The sequence below is a fragment of the Thermobia domestica genome, chromosome 1, assembly GCF_964235325.1.
Source record: "Thermobia domestica chromosome 1, izTheDome1.hap1.1, whole genome shotgun sequence".
NCBI classification, from domain to species: domain Eukaryota; kingdom Metazoa; phylum Arthropoda; class Insecta; order Zygentoma; family Lepismatidae; genus Thermobia; species Thermobia domestica.
In genome coordinates this window covers 146,329,472-146,354,194 of record NC_137454.1, presented here as the reverse complement: position 1 = coordinate 146,354,194, position 24,723 = coordinate 146,329,472, and the positions used below count along the sequence as shown (strand labels likewise).

At 35.9% G+C, this 24,723-nt stretch overlaps 1 protein-coding gene across 1 annotated transcript in view; it reads right to left on the bottom strand.

Annotated features, from left to right (window-relative positions):
* Positions 1-24,723, bottom strand: part of LOC145666541 (uncharacterized) — a 36,005-nt gene that overhangs the window by 3,803 nt on the left and 7,479 nt on the right. The window contains exons 4-6 of the mRNA XM_081733894.1: positions 21,382-22,404; positions 20,041-20,203; positions 18,414-18,664 (exon numbers count right to left, since the gene is read on the bottom strand). Coding sequence (XP_081590020.1) covers positions 18,414-18,664; positions 20,041-20,203; positions 21,382-22,404 — 1,437 coding nt within the window. The remainder of the gene's footprint in view (positions 1-18,413; positions 18,665-20,040; positions 20,204-21,381; positions 22,405-24,723) is intronic.

Here is a 24,723-nt window from a genome sequence, read left to right as displayed (position 1 = left end):
GATTTACATGTTGATGTCGATGGTTCATCAAGGTCATGATCATCATCAGTCTTTTCGCCATATCTCTTCCCAGTTGGTAGGGGGCTCGGGAAGTGGAAGTTCATCCCCGTGCGGAATAGGTCTAATTGCGGATTTAACGTTGGGATAACTTATTGTGTATTTGCTTTTTTTTTAGAATGTCCCTTAACTACTGTGAGACAAAAATAACAATCATCCAGATGGTTGGTGGGTTCTCTCCACACCATTGGTACAGCAAATTTCATGAACCTCCGTTTCCCTTTGGCCCATGCAAGTAAAGTGACGTAGCACGACGCACAAATTATCTTGGGTGCCCAAGTTTTGTCCTGATCTCCCACACGACATCCGAAATATATATAATATGCTAGTAATGGATCTACACTGTCCTTTAACTACAAACTGGCCACACACATAACAAAAACTATTTGGTGAGTTAACACACGAACGCCGTCCTCTTGACGCCATTGTACTGATCACAAACTAAACTTCTGGTCTTAGTTGGGTATAATGCCGTTAAGATCAAACATGAAAGCACTCTTAGCAGCAAAGACAACTTTGAAAGTGAAGTAGTGTTAAACCACATGTCAATATAAAAATGTACAAAACTCCCTCACCAGGTGTCAAGAACACAAGAAAGAAAGAAATGCGCGGGGGGAGGGGGGAAACGATACCATAGTGGAAAATTCAGACTGCATTAGTTCATTGTTGTCAACAATGAGTCTGTATTCCATTCTTTCTTTCTTTTGCATTCTGTTACATTTGATAACAAATATTGATAACCATTTCATGAACAAAACGAAAAAACTTGGAGAATTATATATATATGTATTAAGATATACATATACTGTACGTTTGAAAAAAATATACGTTGGAAGTACATTCTATTTTTATACACGTTTCTAATTTACAGAGAGCAATACAAGTGTGTTGTTGACTATTGTAAATATTCATTTTTATGTCTGTGTTTGTAGTAATAAAGCAAATCGTTTTTACCCCAACTCAGGAGATCTGAAAGCATTACTATCAGGTGAAATAAACAGTGCACACAGTATACATACAAATATATTTATTTCTCTAGAAAGAACAAAGCGATTTTTACGAAACTTTTAGGGTTTATTAATTATAAATCAAGGTATACTTAGGTATAATTTCTATGTTACTATATGTAAGGGGACAGGAGCTAGGGGAATAAAATATCTGAAAAAGGGGAATTTTTGAGGGAATTTCCCGAAAATCCCTCTGTTACGGAAAAACTACGTGATGGAGAGAAACAGAGTGCATATTCGAATTCAGCGCAAAAAGTTCCTTTAAGATCAGGTGATTTTTCTCATGTAACAAACAAAAAGTTTAAATTTGTTAACTAGTGATATTCACAGTACTTCATATTCCGAACTTCATTATTGGGCACCATCCGTATGTGGCGGTTATGCAACCACACACAGCAGGTATACAAGTGTCCACCATTTTGTATCCGTTTGAGTTATCGTCTTGGTACAAGGAAGTACTGTTAACAGATGAGGAAGTCGTCCATTCATACCCCTTTCGAGGCATCTTCACTCGGCAGATTATCCGGGAATCCCTATGCTCCTTTGGGGAATCCTTTCCGCAGGCATTGCAAGATTATGAAACATGCATGTTTAACCAGAGGTATGACTTCGCTGGTGAGTTTTCAAACCGCACCCTCTACGTTGAATAGTTTCTGAAATATACGCCTTTGAAGATTCATTTCCCACGGTTTCGGCGCCTTATATCTCCGAACCATCGCGTTTCCGGACCCATGTTTACTTAGCTTTTTTGTTTCTTCGTATGAGAGGATTTACCTCCCGAAGTTTGTCGGTGAAATTTTTTGACACCCGATATAATCAGGCCCCAATCCCAACTGGGAGGTTATCATACGCGTATCACTTTCATTATAATACATATCCTTAAGAGAAAGTAGGGGTCCGAATTTTTGCGAAAAATTGAGTATCTCACAAGTCGTTCAAGTTAGCTGAAATTCAGTATATAATTGTTTATTAAAAATAACGTGTCCTGACATTTTTTAAAATTTTCTTTTATGAGCGGGGGGTTGGGAATTTTCTATATATTGGAAATTGGTAGTGGGTTGATTTGTAAACAATCGAAAATGATTGATATTAGTTGAGAAATGAAAACTACAATTCTTCGCATTTTATGCCCACTGCTTTCTATTATTATAATTGCTGAAGCTGGTGTTTAATTTATGGAGCTTTCCTATTTTCTACCGAAATGTGTCTTAAGCCAACAAAGAAATGATTATATATGATAAATTTAAATTCATCTTAATTCGGAAGATGAGAAACACTTTACCATTGTATATCGTAAAGGTCAGATCCACCGGTGTTATAACAGCGGTGCTTGAGCGATTGACGGTAGGAATTCGAACTCCGATAAGTGATAATTTCAGTCCTCTTTGGTCAATGGAGAGGAGGACGTGGAACATGGGTCAGAGTTAATGACGATGGGTTTCGGTGGATCGGAGTTGGTCACAATAGTTCAGAGTGGTTCATCGTTTTTGGTAGGTAAGAGTGGGTCAATGGGTCGTGGTGAGTCGTGGATCGTTTTCATTAACCCACACCATCTCTGGTTAAAATTGTACTGAAGAGAAGAGACACCGAATTATGCTCAAATTTTGCATACCCCACCAGAAACCAATACATCTGAAACGGTTCACGGTACCACCTTCTAGAACTCGAGATATAGAGGTTTGTCTGTTTGGCTAATAAGACCGCAATAATTTATCCTTCAGCAAGCAAGCTTTTTATCGTCGTTTCCGTGAGGAAGTCAGAAGAACACTTGGCTAGTATTCGTAACGTTGATTGTTCGCGCATACCCCGGGGTATTTATTTTAGTGTTTTTTCTGACACCTAAATATAAACAAAGCACGCATATAGGAGATTTAACGTATTTTGGGGATGTAAATTTGTGGTTCGTTGGTGTTCCGTCGTCTCTGACGCTGGTGGTATAATTTTCAAAACGGAAGTGGTGCAATCGTAGATCGTCGCTGCGGGGCCGTCAATTTTTGGCGAGAGATCGTTAGTTGCCCATCGGTGATCCACCGATGCTTACGGCATGGTAGCCGTGAAGTCTGTTGGCACTCCTAAAAATCTTAAGCGGTGAAACAGATGTCAAAATCGGAAAACACGTATTTAATATTTTCAAAGGTACCCCGTGTCGAGGTAAAAACATTTGCTCGAAGGCCCCAGGAGGGGTCCATCTCAAAATTTGAACATGGCAAGGGAAATTAAATAGTAAATCATTTGAAAGTATTGCTAGAAGAAGGAAGATTTTAAGAGTCTCAAGTCTCTATGCTAAACTTGAGCGAGTCTTCAAGATGGTAATAAATTCATTGAAAATTCCGTGGCCATTTCTAGAAATGTGAAACTGTGAAACCGATGTCAGAAGATGTAAACACTTGTCTTATCATTGCAAAGTATAAAGCACCAACGTAGAGCAAAGTATAATGCATCAACATTCCTTCCATTTTTGTATTCTACCATTAGTTTCATAATTCACAGTCACCTTGTCCTTTAGCCTAAAGACAACCCTGGAACGTAGAATTTAATATTAATGTAGTAATAAACCCACAATGAGCACTTCTTGTCTTACCTTGCTGCATTATACTTTTGCAATGGTAAGACAAGTGTTTACCTCTTCTGATATCAGTTTCACATTTCTCGAGGTGGTTACGGAGTTTTCAATGAAGGATTTATTACCATCTTGAACGCTCGCTATTTTGCACAAGTTTAGCATAAAGACTCGAGACTCTTACCATCTTTTTTTAATTTTAGCAATACTTTTAAATGATATACTACTTGATTCCCCTTGCCATTTTCAAATTTTGAGTTCCATCCCTCCTGGGGACTTTGGCGCAAATCTTTTACCTCGATACGGGGTACCTTTGAAATTATAAAATTCGTGTTTTCCAGTTTTGACATCTGTTTCATCGTTTCAGACTTTCAGGAGTGCCAGCTGGCTTCATGGATACCATGCTTCTTTATTCTCTTAGTTTTCAGATACAAGTCCTCATGCCGTAAGCGTCAGTGGACCACCGATACGCAACTGACGACCTTTCGCCAAAAGTTGGTGATGCCGCAGCTACGATCCGTGGTGGCCCCACTTCTGTTTTGAAAATTATACCACCAGCGGCAGACTCGACGAAACGCCAACGAACCACAAAATTACTGCCCCAAAATATGTTAAATCGCCTATATGCCTGATTTGTTTATATTCAGGTAAGTGTAAAAAACTCTAGAAAAAAAGCAAGTACCCTGAGGTGGGCGCGAACCCTCAACCTTAAGTTTACTAGCCGCGTATTCTTCTCACTTCGCCACGGAAACGATGAAGAAAAACTCGCTTGTAGAAGAATAAATTGTTGAGGTCTTAATTCAGCTAATCAAACAAATCCCTCTATCTCGAGTTCTGTGACGTGGTACTGTGAACCGTTTCGAGATTTATTGCTTTCTGGTGGGGTACTATCTATGTGCAAAATTTGAGAAAATCACCGACGAGCACCTTCGGAGCCTCTCCAATTTAGTACAATGTTAACCAGAGATGGCGTGAGTCAATGAAACCTTGATCCACAACAAACTGACCCACCACACATCATGACCCACGACTCACCGTCACTCACAATGACTCACCACCCAACGTAACCCATTCACCCAACATGGCCCACTCTGACCCACCACCAACTATAAATAATTCTGAAACATTGTGACCAACTCCGACCGACTAATATACATCGTCATTAACTTTGATTCGTGATCCACGCCATCCTCTCTACTGACCAAAAAGGTTATATTTGTAATAAACCAATTTTTTCTAGTAGTTAGCTCCTCTAAAAAATCACAGCCTGCATCTCAAAAGTCAAGTAGTAAGTCCTATTGCTATTGTTACAATTGCAAATATCAAAATCCAAAAGAGCCTGAACTTCTTTTTTCATTAGAACCAAATGAAAAAAACAAGTAAAATGGGTCTTGAAAGTAAAACGTAGACGAACTTACCAGTGTTCAGAAAATGCTATCTACAAGGCTCTGAGCAGAATGGGTCGGTGGGTCAATAGGTCACTGTGAGTCAATGTGAGTGGGTCAACGGGTGAGTGGGTCAATGGGTGAGTGGTGTTTCGCAGTGGATCACGTCTTCTTGACCCACTCATCCACTGACCCTCTCAATCTCTGATTTTAACATGTAGTATATCATTTAAAAGACGAAACATAAATCTACACAATTTTTTCTCGATTGCGAAGGCTGGCTTGATACATTACTAGTTGAGATGGTAATTTCTTCTTAAGGTGAGAAATTGATATGATTAAAAAACCCATCTTGAAGTGGGTACAAACTACATTCCAAAGTTATTAGAAACGCTTTCGCGACCCCAGAAAACTATCAATTCAACAAATATTTAAATAAGTTTTTACATTTTATTGGTCATATCTTCGAGCCCCTCATCCTGTGAAGATGAGGATGAATTTGGATATAACGCCATTGATTGCCTCACTATTCATCTCAACGACCCAGAAAACAATGAATAACACTCTACGATCAATCGTTTTACACTATTTTTACATGTCACTCCTCCCAACTTCCATCACTTGGGGAATCTGACTTCCATAATATTATTTTCTTAGATTGAAAGTAATATGTCTTCCACGTTAGGTAAAAGTTGCTCCAGACATTCCGGAGTTTCGGTGGAATATACACTTATTCTTACATTAAAATATTTAGAGCTGTGTAAGCAACGCTTTCGATGTTGCCCCTGTAAATTCAAAATCCAGGTGACACATGGCATTAAATGCCATTGCGATTGTAATGGCTTGACGAACCCAAACTATGGATTTGACACTAATCTCAGTCTCTTGAGACATTTTATTTTTCATCCTTTATCGCCCGCCATGACGATAGGATTTGAATTGGTTGAGTTCATTTTGAGTTTAACGTCCCATTTAGCAGTAAGGCTATATGAGACTTAGACCTACTAATTAACGTAAAATCCAAACTACATGAGCTCTCGCTGGGAGCCGTACTTGGGTCTCCCACGCCGAAAGTGTGTACGTTATATACGCTTAAAGCCGGGGGATCCACTACGTAGTTTGTATCAGTGTCAACAGAGGTCACCTGCGTAGGTCGCTTCAAGCGTTTGTAGTGAGCTCAGTTGGAACTAGATTCTCAATGTAAAGTAGGGTGTTTCCATCCCAACTTACCAAATGGTTTCGTTTCGTTTCAGGAAAATACAGGGTAAATCAACCTGAAATTGGCACAGACCAGTTTTTTTTTTTTTAGATTTTTTCAGATTTATTATATTAAGTGGCAATATCGGCGTTATCTACTTTTTCCCCTGTCTTTCGTCGATGACATTTCCAAGTGGCGTCTGTTTATTTTTTTTTTAATTTATTGTAAAAAATTCGCGTTTAAGTGAAAGGCTTTCATGATATTCAAGTTTTGTGCTCGATTCTAGGCAATAGGTTAAGGAATATGCTTTCAGTGTTTTTGCGTTATTTATTGTTCTAATGGAAATGTTGCACATATTTTATGTTGATCGCTTCGTTAAACCGTAAAGAATGTGCATTTATGTCATACTGTTAAAAATTGTACATTCGTCGCATGCTTACAACGGTGCCAGGAACGTAGCTAGGAGAGAACATGGGGCCCCACGTACCTCCTAAAAGTTGACTTAGCCCTCCAAATATTTATTTAACGTTATTTATATGAAGGAGCCCATTTGCTAATATGGCTTCCCAAAATCAGAACTCTAGTTACGTTCCTGAACGGTATCAAAAATTAGGATTTCTAATGTACACTCATGTCCAAAATTATTGTCGCATGTCTATAAATATGTTGTTCTAGAAATAAAATTTGATAACGAATCCGCCCAGTATTTCTTACAATGTTAGTATGTGTGTATGTGGCAAATTTCAAATGACATGTGGCAAAGACATAGACTATATGTGGCAAATTTCATGTCAAAAGAGCAGTAAATAGGTACAATAAAACGAAAATAATATTGCCTTGTCCATTTAGCAACATTTTATTTTACTAATTATAATTTTCGTATTTATAATTCTTTTCCTTTGAAATTTGCCACAAACATACATTTCCCGATTATACACATAGTATCAGTATTAAAAGCAACCTGCAAAATCATTATCAAATTATATTTTTACAAGAAAACAGTTATAGATATGCGACAATAATTTTGGGCATGAGTGTACATAAACCCCCTTTGCTTGGCACAAGGATATAAAGCAGTTCTAGAGATATTAATTTGATACTATTCAAGGTAACAGTCTACTAGAGATTAATTTGATTTTAAGGTCTTCTACTTGGTCTAGTATCTAGCACACTTGCCTTCGGAGCTCGCTATCCAGGGTTCAATTCCGATAAGAGATAGGGTACAGTAGAACAATAAAAAAATGTTCAGATACCACTAAAGGTAGTAGATCTCCTGCAGCCACCATGGAATAAGAGTAAAGCGTTAAAATAAAAAAAAAATACTGATTTTCTTGATTTTTAATTTAAAAAAGATTATCCCAACTGGTCACTAACTGCCTTGTAGAATTTTATGCCTTAGCTACTAAGCTTATTTCAGAGCACGAGCGCACCCACGGGTTACTCCGCTTACACCAGACCCTCAAAAACAATAATTCAAAAGATTCCGTACACTTCCGTAATAAAACCACAATTCCTTAGCAGATAAATTGTTGGTGTATTCTCATAATTTGATTTTACACTTCATCTGTACTATAAATCCTAATTTTAAAAAAATCTAATTCTATCATAGGGAAGTTTGGTAAAATTTTAAATAAGTATATTTTTTTCAAGTGCAGAATCGTTTCAATATTACATACAAGCACTGTCTTGTAGTACTGGACACCTCTCAATACAAAAAATTCTGGCTGCGCGTCTGTGTCCGAGTAAGTGAAGGTAAATATTTTTTTTAGATGTATATAGTACTATTTATAAATGAATTCAGGGAAATCCCACACCATGAACAGTGTACCTAAGTAGCAATTTGTACCAACTACAGATCGCCAGTGGAATATTTTACCGCCACAAACCCGACTGTTCCCCTCTCGACACCTCCGTTAAAGTCCGTCCTGGATCCACCCCTGGCCCTATTTTACAGGATGTTTTAAAACAACACTGACAACGTTTCGGAGGTGACCAAAATAAAAATTATATACCAACCTACGGTCAAAAGTGCACAGTTTTGGAGTTACAAGTTGCCGAAAACGTGAAAAAATAAATTAAAAGTCAATCCCTCCACTACTATGGGACCGATTGGAGTCGGGCCAAAACATCACTTAGAAACTAACACGTGTTCTATCCAAATATCCATGTTTCAGAACCTCCCGGAATTTGCACAAGAATTTTTGGAGAAGCAGCTGAACAGTACTCAAAAGGTTTGAAGTACTTTCAAACTGCCCCTGTAAAAACTGTTGCGCAAGTACCGGGGAATTCTGAAACATAGATATTTAGATAGAACGCATATTAATTCCTAAAAGATGTATTGACCCAACTCCGATCAGTCTCAAAGCAGTGTAGCAATGGACCTTTTAAGTTAATTTTATCACGTTTTCAGCAGCCTGTAACTCCCAAACTATGCACTTTTGACCATAGGCTGATCAATACTTTTTTTGTCTTATTTTGGTGTTAGGAATCACCTCTCAAACGTTGCCGGTCTTGTTCTAAAACACCATGTATAACAAAGTTACTCCTTACCAAAACATTTGATGAAATCTAAAAATTGGTTTATTTCTTCATGATCTTTAGCAAAAAAAAAAAAAAAAAAAAAAAGTGGGAGAAATATCCATTTCATTCCGCACGCAAATGTGTACATTTGTAGGACTAACATATAAGTTAAATATAAAGCGCAAAATGACTATTTGGTAAGTACCAACAACTACTCATTTTCGGGTTCTCATTAAAAGATAAATAAATAAATACATTCTGATTTTACTATGTCTAAATAGACTTCCTTTCAGGAAAAATTTATTTGTTCATGAAATAAAGAAACTCACAAAATTTAGTGATACAATGTGTGAAATACATATTTTTTTTAACTTCCTCCGGGCCCATAACTGGGTAATTTACCCTAGCCATTTAAATACAGTGCGTCTCAAAACTTCCTTGACATAGCGTAACTCTGTTATTATCAACAAAATGTAAGAGGGGAACCGGTCTCCAAATATGTTTTCAATCTAAAGTGAAGGAATATTTTAAATCGGACTAGCCGTTTGGGCTATAGTCTTTATGTGCATAATGTTAAATGAAAATGCAACGTTTCCATTAATAGAGGGACTGGAGGAGGGAAGGGCGGGTCAGGAGGTGAATAAATTTTGTAACAGTATGGTGAATGAGAACTGTGTTTTCAATGGAGGCTGACCATCGACACGTTAGCGTAAAAGAGAGTAACTTCATTCACTTATGTTGTTGATCCAGATAAATGGCAAGGTTGAATTTTCATTATTGGACGCATAAAGAGTGTACAGCCCAAATAGTAGTCCGATTTAAAAATTCCTTCACTTTTGGATGGAAAACATCATATTTGGTGACGGTTTCCCCTCTTACATTTTGTTGAAAAACCGATAATATTTACCCTATGTTAGGGGACTTCTGGAACACCGTGTATATATACAATATATACAGTGATGTAATGCTAATTTTTTAGGTGGGTATACGCTCCATCCCTTGTCACACACACACATATTATATATATATACATCGGGTGTTTCAATACTATTGGTCTTTGCACTATTAAGATTTAAAGTTCAACGTTCATAAGAAAGTTATGAAATATCCTTGCTTATACGGAACTCACACTGGCTCTCTGCGCGTATCGGTTGCATAATAAGCAGGATATGTATATGAAGTAACAAGAGAAGTCTGAATGGAGAGCTATGTTTTTGAGAGCAGCTACCGAACCACTTAACCTATCAACCAGAGACTAAGAAAAAGATTACCTATAATGTTATAGATTAATGTAAGACCTTATTTAGCTCTCAGCGTTAACTAGATCAGGCTGTAGAAGTGGCTGTACTTGTATGACTGATAACTATAAGAAGAAAACAATGACTTTGACCAATGTTGTTTCCGCCATGTTGCTCATTCCTTTGGCCCTATCTATCACTATGACACTTTCAAAGGATGTATTTAATGTATACATATCTCGTTTGAGTTAAAATGTTGAGTACATTTGGAGTAATTTAAGATTGACATTTTGAATTTTAACATTGTAGATCGGTCGCGAGCCACAGCCTACTGGCTGCTGTAATAATCAGGGCCATAACCAAGAAGAAATTAATCGCCCTCAATCTGTAGTTTGTCCGTCCTACAGCTTATAACCTCTCTCTCTCCCAAATTGTGTTTAGTTGGACCAGTAAGGATGGCTGGCTCGATTTTTTAAGAGTAGAATTACTCGAACAGTTATTTCCAGCGAAATTTGACCCTGGGGCCATTCACGCAAATGATTCCAATAATAATAATAATAATAATAATAATAATAATAATAATAATAATAATAATAATAATAATAATAATAATAATAATAATACGAGGGACATTCAATAAGTAAAGAGACAAATTGCTATAGCTCAATAAAGATTTATTTTAATCTTTCAAAACTAAGGCTATTTTTTAATATAATCACCCTTTACAGTTATGCATTTGTCCCATCTTTCTTGCAGCTTCCTAATTCCCTTGGCGAAGAAATCTTTCGATTTACCCCGAAGCCACCTTTGCACCGTCTGGGAACCCATCTGGCACACGTTTTTCTGTACTTTAAAATGTTCCTAATGACATTGTGAACAGTTCCAACACTTACTTGAACTTCCTCAGCTATCATTTCAACAGTAATTCTTCTGTTATCACGAATAAGTCCGTCAATCCTCGATTCCAACGAAGAACCAGAAACTTCCACTGGACGTCCATATCGGGGTTCATCACCTTGTTCGGCCACTTTTAAACCGATCAACCCACTTGCACACATTCGCACGGTTCATACAACTGTTACCGTACTGTCTCAACATTCTAGAAAAAAAATCACTTGGTTTTACACCTTCTGCGACTAAAAACCTAATGACTGAGCGCTGTTCTTCTAAGGTGCAATCTTCTAGAGGACTTGCCATGATGAATTGATATTTTTGAAGTTATGTTGACATAAAATTACGAAACAGCAGATCAGAGCATATCCCAAGGTTGCCAGCTAACAACCCTGAAACAAAAAAAAAATGATTAGTGTTAAAAATATAGACTTTCTCTCTTTACTTATTGAATGACCCTCGTAATAATAATAATAATAATAATAATAATAATAATAATAATAATAATAATAATAATAATAATAATAATAATAATAATAATAATAAATCGGTCAAGAATGTGTGAAAAAGATTTTGCAGGTCAGCTATCCCAAGAGAGGTTTTTCTTCATTCACACCAGGCAAATGTTGGAATAGTACCTAACAGGCCCCAAGTACTCTCCTATCCAATGCCGAGAAGGACGTTATCCATATGACATCATCATCAAGCCGGAGATGTAATAACAACCGTTATAATGTGAAATAAATAAATAAATATACTTTCTCTGAAGTAGCTGGCAAATTAACGTGTTCTTTTGGATTTTTCTTCACTATTTCCCGATGTATTTTTTCACATTTTCGTCAATGGAATTTACACAGCTATTGTCTCTTTTCCTTTTTAACTAATTTTCTAACATCTTGCAAATTGCGAAGGAACTCTTAATTAGCCAATCCACAAAGAAAGTTTAAACCTTTTGGGATTTCCACTTCGTGAGGTAAATTTAGACTTTCACTGAAACAGTCACTGCTTCCTTACTATTTATCGTAGGATCGTTCGTACTTTTTTTTTTTTTTTTTTCAGAATAGAGCATCATCTTTTCCTACGGTAGCACTCGCTTGTCCGTATTATACACCAGAAACGAGAAAAGGGTGGAAAACCGGGAGCTTTTTCGATTTTTTTTCAAAATGTTTGGGCCCATTTATATATATATATATATATATATATATATATATATATATATATATATATACAAAAATTTACTGCGTCATTATTTACTTGGCCTAGCATCATGGTTCAAACGCCATTTTCTTCGTATTACGCGCTCTTTCAAACGCTACCATCACATGTCCGTATCTGCATCTGAACCGGGATATCGTTTCTTTTTCGAAGAGTCACCCACCTCAGAACTCTGGCCGGCCTGGGTTCACGTAGGGATCTGAAAATTTCTTGAAAAATATGCTGTTATGTACACAGTACGTGTGCAAAATTTCAGTTCGATATCTTGAAAACAAAGAACAGATTTTTTTTTTTTTTTTTTTGAAAATCTGAAGGTGATCCATTTATAGATATACAGGATGGCCCAAAAGTAGGTATACAACCCTGCATTGATTAAATATGACCGTTTATTAAGATAGTGAGGTTATTTGCTTCGTTCTATTTCCACTTTAACGTATAAGTGAAAATAAATCAAATAAACTAGCATAAGTAAATCCTGTCTGGATAATAATAAGTAAATTATATATAATGTCATAAGTCAATCAGTACACTAGACTGTATTCCTACTTTTGGGCTACCCTGTATATACATATATTCTAAAAATTCATATAACATTACTATTTGGCCTAGGATTATGGTTCAAACTTCATTTTCTTCAGTATTACGTGTCCTTTCCAACAGTACCACCCACATGTCTGTATCGTACACATGAATCCGAAAGTTCGGTAAAAACCGGACTTTTTTCTGAAAAACCAACCTCTCGGAATATTTGCGCCCCTTGGGTCCGGGTTCAGATAGGAATCTCAAAAGAAATGAGAAATAATTAAAGATGCACACAATCCGCATGCAAAATTTTAATTTTGATATCTTGAAAATTAAGGTGCGAACTTTTTTGAAATTTTCCTAAAAAAAAAAAAAAAGTCACACTCCTGCCCCTCCTTGGCACCGCCAACTTTACCATCCGGTTGCAAAACGAATCTGGGGTGTTCTTTGATCCATGCTTGACTTGAACAATAAAAAGAACCGGGTTCAATACGTGTTCAAGCGTTTAAATACAACACTACTCCATGGTACTGATTCGTACTATAAATCCCCTAAAGGGTTAAACACTACTAAGGAAATATTTTCGAAGTGACGGCTGTATCAAAATGAGCAAAGATTGCTGTGACATGCTCATACGCTACGCTTTCCTGACTTGTTTTCTACCCATTCCTGTTAAAAATTTTCTTCAATTTTATTTTTTTACCTAAAAGAAAATGAAACAGCAAAGAAAAATGTTTATTTTTACCCCGCCCTTGTGTGTGTGTGTGTGTGTGTGTGTGTGTGTGTGTGTGTGTGTGTGTGTGTGTGTGTGTGTGTGTGTGTGTGTGTTCGGTAGGTTGAGGAGAAACTACTACTAGTACTAGCTTGGGATCGGCGAAAATGCTAGCTGCTAAGTATTTATCGAAATCAATCGCTCCTTTCTTTTATGTCAATTGCGGCTACAAATGAGCAGTATTAATCCCAGGTTCGCTGTTGTAATTGGTGGTATTGGGAACGACGGTGAATGCTTGAAACAAGACCGACGACAGGTCATGTGTTTTGTTATTTTTGTGGAGGCCAACGATTTCTTGGAGCAAATATATTCATTTAATTTCTCTTAACTTTTAAGTAAAGACCACATTTTTCGGAACCTCCTTCCGAGATTAGAAGGGAACTGATTCCATCCCATATTGCCTTGTTCAAATTGTATCCAATCGACAGAATGTGAATTTGAATTTGGAAGGTAGGGACAACGCATGTGACATCTTGGGGAAAAATCATTGCATGTTCAGAGGGCTGTTTGCTTTTGCTTTTTTTTTTTTTTTTTTTTTTTTTTTTTTTTTTTTTTTTTTTTACATTCGCTCAGTCGAGTTACTCTTAGTCGGTTACCTAGAGCATTCGAAAACCGACGAGTTATCATCACTGCGAATGATTTCTATGGTAGTTTTTTTTCTTTATTTCCATAAGTGAAAAAAGAAAAAAAGTAGGAAAATTTGGGAGGGAAAGGATGGGGAAGGGAAAATTTACAAAAACGAAACAAAACAAAAAAAAAAAAAACTAAAAATTTAGGAAAAAAGTTTGAATCTAGTTTGCTTGTTTATTGTGTATTTCTGTATGTGTGTTTGGTATCTGTGTTCTCTGCGTATTTATGTTTTTACCTTTTGGCTTCTTCTTCTTTTTACCTTAGGCTTCTTCTTGTTTCTTGCAGGTTTTCCCTGTGTGTTTAGGTTTTTTCGCCCACATGTTTTATATACATACATATATATATATATATATATATATATATATATATATATATATATATATATATATTAGGTATATGACTTTTTTCAAATTGAAAAGCCTGGGGTGGCAAACAATGAACATTTGGCTGCAAACTTCAAAAATGTCTTTGATTTTGTTTAATTGTAAAAAAAGCTCCCGCACCTACATTGATGCTGTTTTAGCATTGAAAGAAAATTCGTCTACTTACACAATCAGCATTTGGCACTGAATATTCTATACAGTACATTAGGATAATGGCTTTAAATTTGTGAATTACTGTTAATGAACTTGCTGTTGAGATATTTGACACTTTTGCAGGTGTTGTGATGCTCTTGCATCACTTTCACAGCTCGCTCGGTCACCATGTTTGAGCGAGACACATCCAGTACAGAACGTTCTTTTACCCAGTGAGCGGAAAAAAACACTTTAAAGCTTTAGGACACTTTAGGTCGGGGATAGCAGCAGGCAATTCTTTGTATGTGTCCTCTGTATAGTGCTAAATTGAAAATCATATATTTGTCCATCTAGTTGCAGTTGCGATGAAGTCGCAAGTACGTTGTACCAGATCTCTCCATTTTGGAAGGAGAAAAAAGGCAACCATGCATAGATTGCACTTTAATTCCATCTAGCATTGTTGAGGGAAGGTAGCTTCTGCCAGTTCAACTGAGGCCAATTGTTCTCCTTCCGGTAGAAATTATATCCTTCACAAAGCTCAAATAAAAACCGGAAACATTTCTCCATCCTGGGTTTTCACGTGGTGGTACCTTTCCTGTGCAAGAATAATTTTCTTGTAAATCATCATACCCAGCCGAAACATCTTCAATGAATTGATAGTTGAAGCTGGATGGCCGTGATTTTATTGGGAATACTGAATCCATCCAGTGTCGCAGAACCAGGTCAAGAATATGGTGCTGACATCCTATAAACTGAGGCTAATCGAAACGCATTTGTTTAACATGTCTCTGGAATCGAACAACAACACCACTTTTGTGCCCTATATTCAATGTTGTGATGGCAGAAATGATCATTTTAATACTCCTCCACGCATTATACTCATCCAACAAGGCTTGCAGTAAGATATAGATGTTCTTGGCGGATCTGCTTTCACAAACCAAAACTCCAAGGCGAAGACTCCTTTCACAATTCTGCACTTGATAATCTTTTCTACCTATTTCCGTCCCATCAAAATGCAAGCAGAATTCCTGTTCACGAAAAATTTCTTTAAGCCGGTTCTTCATTGTTTAAGCTTCCTTGATCACTCGACGGAAAATCCCTGATTTTGAAGGTGTGGGTACAGTTATTTCTTCCTCAGCCAAGTTCTGAAGAGCTTTCGCTGCTTTTCTTGTAGATAGAGAAAGTTTAGTAATGAGTTTGGCTGCAGATTTTGTTGCTTGATACATACGTTTCATAGAGGGAGGCTCTTCTGAAAACTCAGAGTCACTACTGACCTTACCTTCTTCAGTATCAGTGATACATGTTGCACATGCTTTGTACACGGACCAATTGAGCTACTTCGCCTTTTTGAAGATGGATCGTTGATATAGAGGCAACTTTCTCGCTAGTGTATCCGACTTGGCCTCCAGATTAAAGTTCTTTTCTATACAATTCTTTCTCTTCACTGCAAAGCCAGTTTCCTTTTTTTGCAATATTGGACACACTAGTGAGAGATTTTTCAAATACCTCATTCCTCCTTTTTCTATATTTTATGAACAACTGTATCAGCTTGGCAACTTTTGCTGAAATTTGCTGCTTAGTAAGCAAAGGAAAATTCAGCTTCTCCCAAAGTCTACACACTTCTTAAGAGATTATCGTTATTATATCCGACTGCCCTTTCAGTTCATCATACAACTCCAAATATCTACCAACTATGTCTCTGTTTATAGGTATCTACACATTTTACTCATGTCCGTTTTCATTTCTGGTATGCTGGGACGGCGTTTTCTACATGTCACTAAGTTCTGTGTTCACTTTTTCCAGCTGATTCAACAGCTCATTTTGATCTTTTGGTTTTGAATGACATTTTTAATGTAAAAATAGAAGAGATCGCAATTAGAAAGACAATTGAGCGAAGCACTGTTGGAAATACGTATAAAAGCAAAGAATACTTAAGTTTATCACCGTCAAATCAACCTACTAGGCTTGTAACACCAATAAAACTGATTTGCCAAAATGTTTAATGTGCATAGTATAAATTAAAATTTGGAAAATAACTTGTATCTATGTTGCTTACTTATAACTTACAACAAAACACAATGTGTTATTTACATAGGAATCTTTGAATTTCTGCGTGCCTTATGAGTTGATGTGCAGACAAAGATCTGTACATTTTGATTGTAAATATACGATAAATAGATTACATTACCACAATTTATATTATACCAATGTCTATTAAACCTTTCCTATATGCCAGACTTCTTTTCAGTATCATGTTATGCGAATCAATAATTCTTATCATATATCGTTTTTTTTCACTTACCTCGCATATGACAATAGGTTAGGTGCGGGACGTTTTTCCAACCCCGAACGAAAATAACACCAGAAAAGTAATGTATAGGCAAAAGTTCATTAAATACAACATCAGGAAAACTAAAATTTTGTAAAAAGTTAAAAAGTCATATCCCTAATATATATATTTAAATATATTTATTTGGTATTCACCTATTTCTTTCACTGCACTAATGGTTTTCACCTGTGTTTACCACACTAACACTTGTGCACCAAAACTAATATTCTTAACACTACACTACACTGTATGCTTTTGCTGTCACTAATACTAATAATCACTGACACTTGTTTTTCACCTATATGACTTTCTATTTACATATACACTTACATATATATATATAACTTCATCTTTTTGCATTATAGAAAAGATCCTAGAAAGTTAGATTCCCACGCCCCCAAAACGCAAATATTTTAAAATAATTGTAATCCTTTGTTTTAAAAAATAATTTTCCCGATTATTATTATTCTTTTTATTTATTTTCATATATGGAGAAGAGTTTTAGAAAAACAGTGCAGAATATACATTGTGTGTCGCTTACTTCGCTCATCACCGGCAACGATATTGTCGGGGCTTCCACCGATTTTGACGGTATCGTGTGCAAACACGCTTACGTGTTCCTACCTAAATATACAATTGACAATTTTGTTCCACGAAATCTATTACGTTTTCAGAACGTTATTACTAACATTATTAATATTATTATTTTAAACACATTTGTCTTGAAAATTATTAATTATGTTGTACGTAAAGCAGGACTGTTCTATGCAGGTGGACGCTAGAAAGAGCAAAGCCAACGAGAATAGCATCAAACCCGCTATGGTATGTTCCAAAATCAATCAAGGTTGCAAGTGTTTGTTGTTTGTAATGGCTATATGTAGCTATATATTTTATGGATTTATTAGAATGCCACGTGACTTTGTAACTATCTGTAGAGCCACTACCCTTTTTTTAAACTTTGGAGTCTTTAGTCGCTACAGTTCTTTACTTAGTGCGTTATCTTGCTTTTAAAAATGTCCAAAATATTACGAGAACTAAATTATTAAAGCAACATTTCAAAATAATAATAATAATAATAATAATAATAATAATAATAATAATAATAATAATAATAATAATAATAATAATAATAATAATAATAATAATAATAATAATAATAATGACAACATAAATACATATATTGAACACACACTGACGATATTGATAAAAAGAATAATGTTTACATTTACTGTAACAACAAAACAGCACAATATAGGGATACAAATAATAATAATATAAAGAAGAAGAAGAATACTTGTTGGAATTACAAATAGTAATGTTTGAGAATAGGTCGTTCCAAACATGTAAAACATATTTTGCCTTTCTCACTTTTTCCCTTTTTTATTTGTACTATTTTCTTTGCTTTCCTTTCTTCTCTGGATTTCCTCCTGGGCTTTCACTATGTAGTCGGGATCTCTACATTTCATTCCACGTGGGATTAACGGATCGACAATCTCTGGTAGCATGCATTGTTTAAAAAAACGACAGAGTTTAGGAAGCATAATATTCTTCCATAAATCTTCATTCCTTACTACCTTTTCAATATACAGAGGTGTTTTGTCGTCAATATACACTACCAAATAGCATTTATTTAGTTCGGCAATGTTCAGCTGTCCCTGAATTTGGTAGTAGTAATCACTATTTTGTTTTAGTTTCAAGCTTCCATCCGGCTGGACAAGTAAGAAAAATGTCCCTTTCCTCTTTCTTATTTCTTCTTGAATATCTTTGTTCCTAAGGGAAGGAACGCACTTGACTTCCACTAGTGCATTCTCTTCAACTACATACCCTGTAAATATGCAGATAATACCAATTATAATATTAATTATTACTTTGTGACGATTAAGGTGTTGCATATGAAAAATTAGTATCCTCCCTATTTCAAATTTAGTCAAAAAGTAAAATTTGTTCGACACTGGTTCAGGAGAAAAGACATAACTAAAGGCAAACTGCAAATCTTCAATCAAATTAAACTCTCGTGAATTACAAATTATGGGCAATATCTTTCCCTTGCAGTTCCAAAATCATAACTATTTGAAGTCATATTGGTACGAGAACTGGGTGTGAACGTTTGCACACAATCACATACGTAAGTCAATGTGTGTTATTGAAGAATGGAATACTAAATTATTTGTTGTATAAGTATAACTACGCGTATTATAAAAATCGCCTTGTAAACGTTGAAGTTTATTCAGGAAAAACAATATTTACGAAGGAAGGCGCCGGGTAAATACGGTTGGGAACCTGTGGAAAACAGTCATGATAAACAGGAATAGTAAACTGGTTAACATTTTCTGAAAGGCGTAAGTTAGGCCACCTAACTGTTCCTTCCAGGGACATATTTAGGGGAGCTATTGGGCTCAAGGCCCTCCCTAAATAAATTCGTTATCATTTTTTCGCATTGCACATATACTGCTACTTACAGGCCCCTCAGTCGGCTACGAATAAACGGAAATCAGAATTACGAATATTTTACAGCAGCTGTAACTTTTGCTTCTAGTTTTTATTATGAAAGCAGTAATTTTTGCTTTCCCAAACTTTTTAAATATCAATATCAAAAATTTACAAAGAAACGGAGCCATAAAAAACGAAACTACGAACAAAACTTCAGAGAACAAAATCCACCAGAAATTTTATAGGATAGGACGATAGCCCATCAAACAGGAAAAACCTTTGGTCAGGGTTATAATGGCGAAGGAGCGACCGCGTTGTGAATTCAAAATTTATTGTACTTAATTATTCAATTTTATATAGAAAAAATAACATTCGAGTTTTTAAAAGAAGTAAAACGCACATTATATTTGGAAAAAATTTTCAACAAAAGCAACATTTCTCATTTTTTCTTTGAACCGACTATAGTAGATAATATTAATAAATACATGTCAGGTAAATTGTATTTGTTCATATGGGCTACTGTTGAATCCAATACTGGAATCGATACTGAAAGTACACAAAATACTTTAGAGTAAATAACCTATATCTATAGGTTCTTAGTTCTCCCATGTCCACGCATTGAAGTGAAGTAAATTGATAGTAGGCTTTATCTCATCTATTTCCGACATGAAAAGTATGGGGCAGGTTTCTAAGTACGAGATGGTTGTATACAGAAAATAAATAAAAATAATTTTCATTCGGAAAGATTTACTAATGAAAAAATGTTCTTACCATCAGGACTAGCGGCCAAAAATCCGTGTGTGAGATCTATGTACAGTCCTCTTTTTTGTATTGTCCAGCCTTTCTCAGCCGCAAGCCTTCGGAGAGCCACATGTTCATAATTCCTCCCATATTCCATGGCTGGTGTACATACATTTCTTTTGTAAAGTACATCCTTTACCAATGAATGACAGGCGGTGTTATCTTTACGCTTAATTACCCTACCAAACATAGACGCTGTTAGTCTGTTACGACGCTGCTCCTCGTAAACTAAGTTACCGTGCTGTCCTCTAGAAGAAACTTCTATATTTGTTCTCTGTTCTGTTGTAACCTAATAATAATAATAATAATAATAATAATAATAATAATAATAATAATAATAATAATAATAAGTTAGTTTCGTTTCACATGGCAGACTTACAAACTATGCAAATTCAAAGCAAAATCAAACAAATTCGAGATTGAATCGATTCCCGGAAACCACTTTTCGATATCTCTTACCGTTTTGGCTTATAAAAATCAAGTTTAGCCGGAAGTAGTAGTAAATACCTACCACTTCCAGTTTTGGCTTAAAAAGGATTGACATAGTAAGATGCTAAATCAGTTAACGAAAGCTGCTATTCGCTATCTACTTCCGTTTTTGATTTATGCGCAATTATAATTTTGGCTCCACAAAAATTCAATTGAAACCTGAAGTAATATAAATTTGTACCAGTTCTAGTTTTAGTAGAGAGAAATAAGTGGGCCTATTATTCTTTCTTGAAACGGTGAATCATTTGTTGAAAACAGTTTATAAAATATTAAAATTTCATTGTTTTGAATTTATAGAATTTTTAAAAAGGCCTATTTTTGACCGCCCATTGCGTATTTATTGAATATTAAAATTATATTACATGAGTATTTATTAAACCAAAAATTCATAAAAAAAAATAAAAAAATAGTATAGCATAATTTTTTTTTAAACATTACTTTTCAAACATTCATTGAATCACTAATATGAAATATTTACACTTTTTATGCTTGTTATTCAATGGATATTTAAGAAAAAAAATATTTATGCTTTATTATTATTATTATTTTGTTTGTTTTTTTGAATAAGTATTCATAGTAACATAATTTCAGTATTCAATAAACATGCATTGGGCGGTAAGAAATAGGCCTTTTTACTATTTTATAAGTATTAGAAATCAAACAATAATGCAATTTCAATATTGAGTATAAAATAAATATTCCAAAAATATTGTTTCAACTTTCAGTGCTATTAAAGGTATAAAATAAATGATAAAACGAACTTAAAGTAAACTTTAAAAAAAATTCAAATAATTTAATATGGTTTAAGAAATGAAAACTTACGTCGTATGTTTTGAGCTCGGCTTCACAGGCTGATTGAAGCGAAGTCGGAGACAGCGGTGGTTTATCCGCGTTCGGCCCATAATCTCTGTCCTTTTCTGCTGGAAGTTCTAATTTTCTTCTTACTCGTCGTGAACGGGAGTGAGAACGCTTGCGGCTTCTCTTGTTCATAAATCTCCTGAAATACATTCCAGGACTATTTTCTATCACAGATTTCCAAGGACTACGGTGCCATGTTGCTTTTTTGTTATATGATAGTCCTGTAACATAGCATCGGCGCTGGAAGGCACCGCGATTTGTCAAATTAAGCCTCTTACCAGCATTGAACTTTGACAGAAGGCTCATATACAGCTCAACCCGATTAGTTGTTTCGTTTGGAACTAATCGGTCTGCCTTTCTTATTAACTGGTCTACAGCAGCCATAATGTGGTAATACAATCCGGCCTTTTCTAAATCTGGAACTAAGTTTCTATCTTCTTTCTTTGTACAAAAGTACTGTTTGCACTTCTCGTGGTTCCCAAATACGTGCGATGGACCATTTCGCAGGTCATCTCTAAGATCCTGCACTGAACACTTCTGTTTTGCATTATAGGATATAGCTCCCCGAGCAGCAGCGGTTAGACGTGGAATTCTATCTCGCAAAATTGTTCTGGCTTGCAAGGGAAAACTATTTTGCATACGCAGCTTGTGGAGCGCACATGTATAATTCCGCACACAATGATTTGCGCATTCAACTTTCGTGACTTGACGTCCATACGGCACCTTTTCGATTATCCTGGAGTGAACGCTGGAGTCGCCATCTGCCACAAATCGTTTGTAGCGAAGCGTATGCATTTCTTGGCTCTTGCAAAAGCCTTCTACGATTATGTCAGCTTCCATCGACGAAGATGAGGATGACCAGTTGCGGTAGCATCGATGGTCGCTTGGTTTTTTATTTCTTGATGACGCTGCAGCGCACACTGAACAATATTTGTTTCTCACTCCCAAAAATAATAGCTTGTTAGTTTCTTGACCAATAATACATGCCTGGAAAAGATAATATATACAACAATGTAAGTAAAATTTAAGTATTAGCAACATTATGCACGATAAAACGTAAAACGTATTCAATTTTAACAAAACACAGTGTAGACCTTAGAGCGTTTGCACACGTCCACGGCAATGCTGGCCCAGTACCGACAATGCCGGAACCGGAACCGAGGATGCTTTGCACACGCGGCCGGCAAAACCGGATCCGGCGCTGCTTTGCCCACACATCCCGGTAATGCCGGTGCCAAGAAGTAGTTAGAATTTGAACGTGAAGGATAGAACATGAGTCCAGCAATAAACAAACGACATCTCCTTGCCTTGATGTACGTACGGCGAAGAAAAAGGAAACAAAGCAGTACTAGAAAGATTTGGATCCATCCATTGTTGACAGTGCGTCATGTGAAAGGTTCGTTTTATACATTATATGAAAAGATGCGGAAATATATTGAAACAGGCTGAGATCACGGTATTTAAAATACTACTACTACTACTACTACTACTACTACTACTACTACTACTACTACTACTACTACTACCACTACTACTACTACTACTACTACTACTACTACTACTACTACTACTACTACTACTACTACTAATAATAATAATAATAATAATAATAATAGGAGGTTCTGAAAAGGCAGCATTGTGGTTGCATATTCACTCAGTCCACAATCGTTCTATGGAACATATGCCAGACTAGACACAGAGTACATGAATACTTTTATAATGATCTATAGGGTAAAGCAGCATGCAACAACAAGACTGGAAGTTTTCTTGTTCTGCTGGTGCTTTTTCAGTTCTTTCTGTAGTTGTGTTGTAGTTTTTATTTACTTTAATTGTATTGGGATGCTTTACTTGGGATGCCTCTCGTAAGCCTTTGTAAAATCATGATACCCTTTCCCCGTAATATATTATGTTCCTTACTACAAACTTTTTTTCATGCTTACACTGTTCGTTTCATGCAAAAGGTTTATGACAGAAAAATAAATGTGGAAAACTTAGTAAATAAAAAAAATAACTAAAAATCAATGGTAAAATGGAAAAACATCCCTAAGAGCAAGGAATCGTGAAATAATATTTATAAAGTATTGAAATTTCATTTGTTTCAGGATGTCAAATATTTATTGAATATTGAAAACCGGCCTATTTTTGACCACAGATTGAACATTTATGTTATTATAAATGACACTTTTCTCTGTGGATTTTAACCGCTTCAGCAGACAAAGCTCAGGCCAGGAAGTTGACCATAAAATCGCAATGAAACTGGATTCTCTCTCTCTCTCGCCTTTTTTTTTTTTTTTTTTTTTGGTGCGAAGGGAACATATGTAGCGTTGTTCTTTCCTGTACCTCTGCACAAGAAACAGAGCAGGCTTTCTGCTAAATTGAATAGAACAGCGGTACTTCAAATATTGCGAATGGACGTTTCTAACTGCTCTTTCACTTTCTCGAATGATTACCGACGAACTGTACATATCCCTACGCAAGTTTTGTGTGTGTGCCACTACTCTGAAATCTTTCGGGCTGTTTATCACAATGGAAACAGGGAACGCGGCGTATAATGTGTAGTACTGTATGTTGTACGTATTATTGTAAGTGACCTGCTAGGAGTAAGATTGTAATTCCTGGAATAAACTAGACGATGGAATATGACAGCTATTGTAACGGTCGAGATGTAAGAGTATAAAAATAGTTCGTGCCGGCAGGGTCAGAAACAAGAGATTGTCTTTTTTTTCCCCCACCTATCCCAGTTGGGGAAGGAGGTGTTTGGAATCTTGGCTAAGATAATTGCCGCTAGTCTAAATTGTAAATCTGCTAGTACAAACAATGTACTGGAAAAGGAAAAGGTATTGTGGTTATAAAATTTCATCCCTTCACTTCAGCTGTTGCTTCTGGCAATGAGATAATATCGAGTTCGCAGAAGGAAGGCTGCAAATGGGAACAGCTCTTCAATCTTCTCTTTCGTGGTCAATAAACCCCCACCCCTATTTGCAGTGACCTTCACAAAAGACTATTTCTGCTTCAGAAGAAAAATAATATCCATTCATCTGTGAAAGCTTTCAGGAATGTTTCGGAGCTTATTTGGGTGTTTCATATGAACATACGTATTTCGCGAAAAATTCACACAGCCAGGAGTGGAAGCGGAAACTATTGAAAGCCTGTTGTTGGCGGAAGGTGTTTCCAATCTCCACAGAATGTATACTAACAAAAATTATATTACTTGTGCTCATAAAAGAATGCCAAGTTGAACTTTTGATTTTATGTTTAGCGTTCCTTTGAGCAGCGAGGCTACATGAGACGTAGATATACAACTCC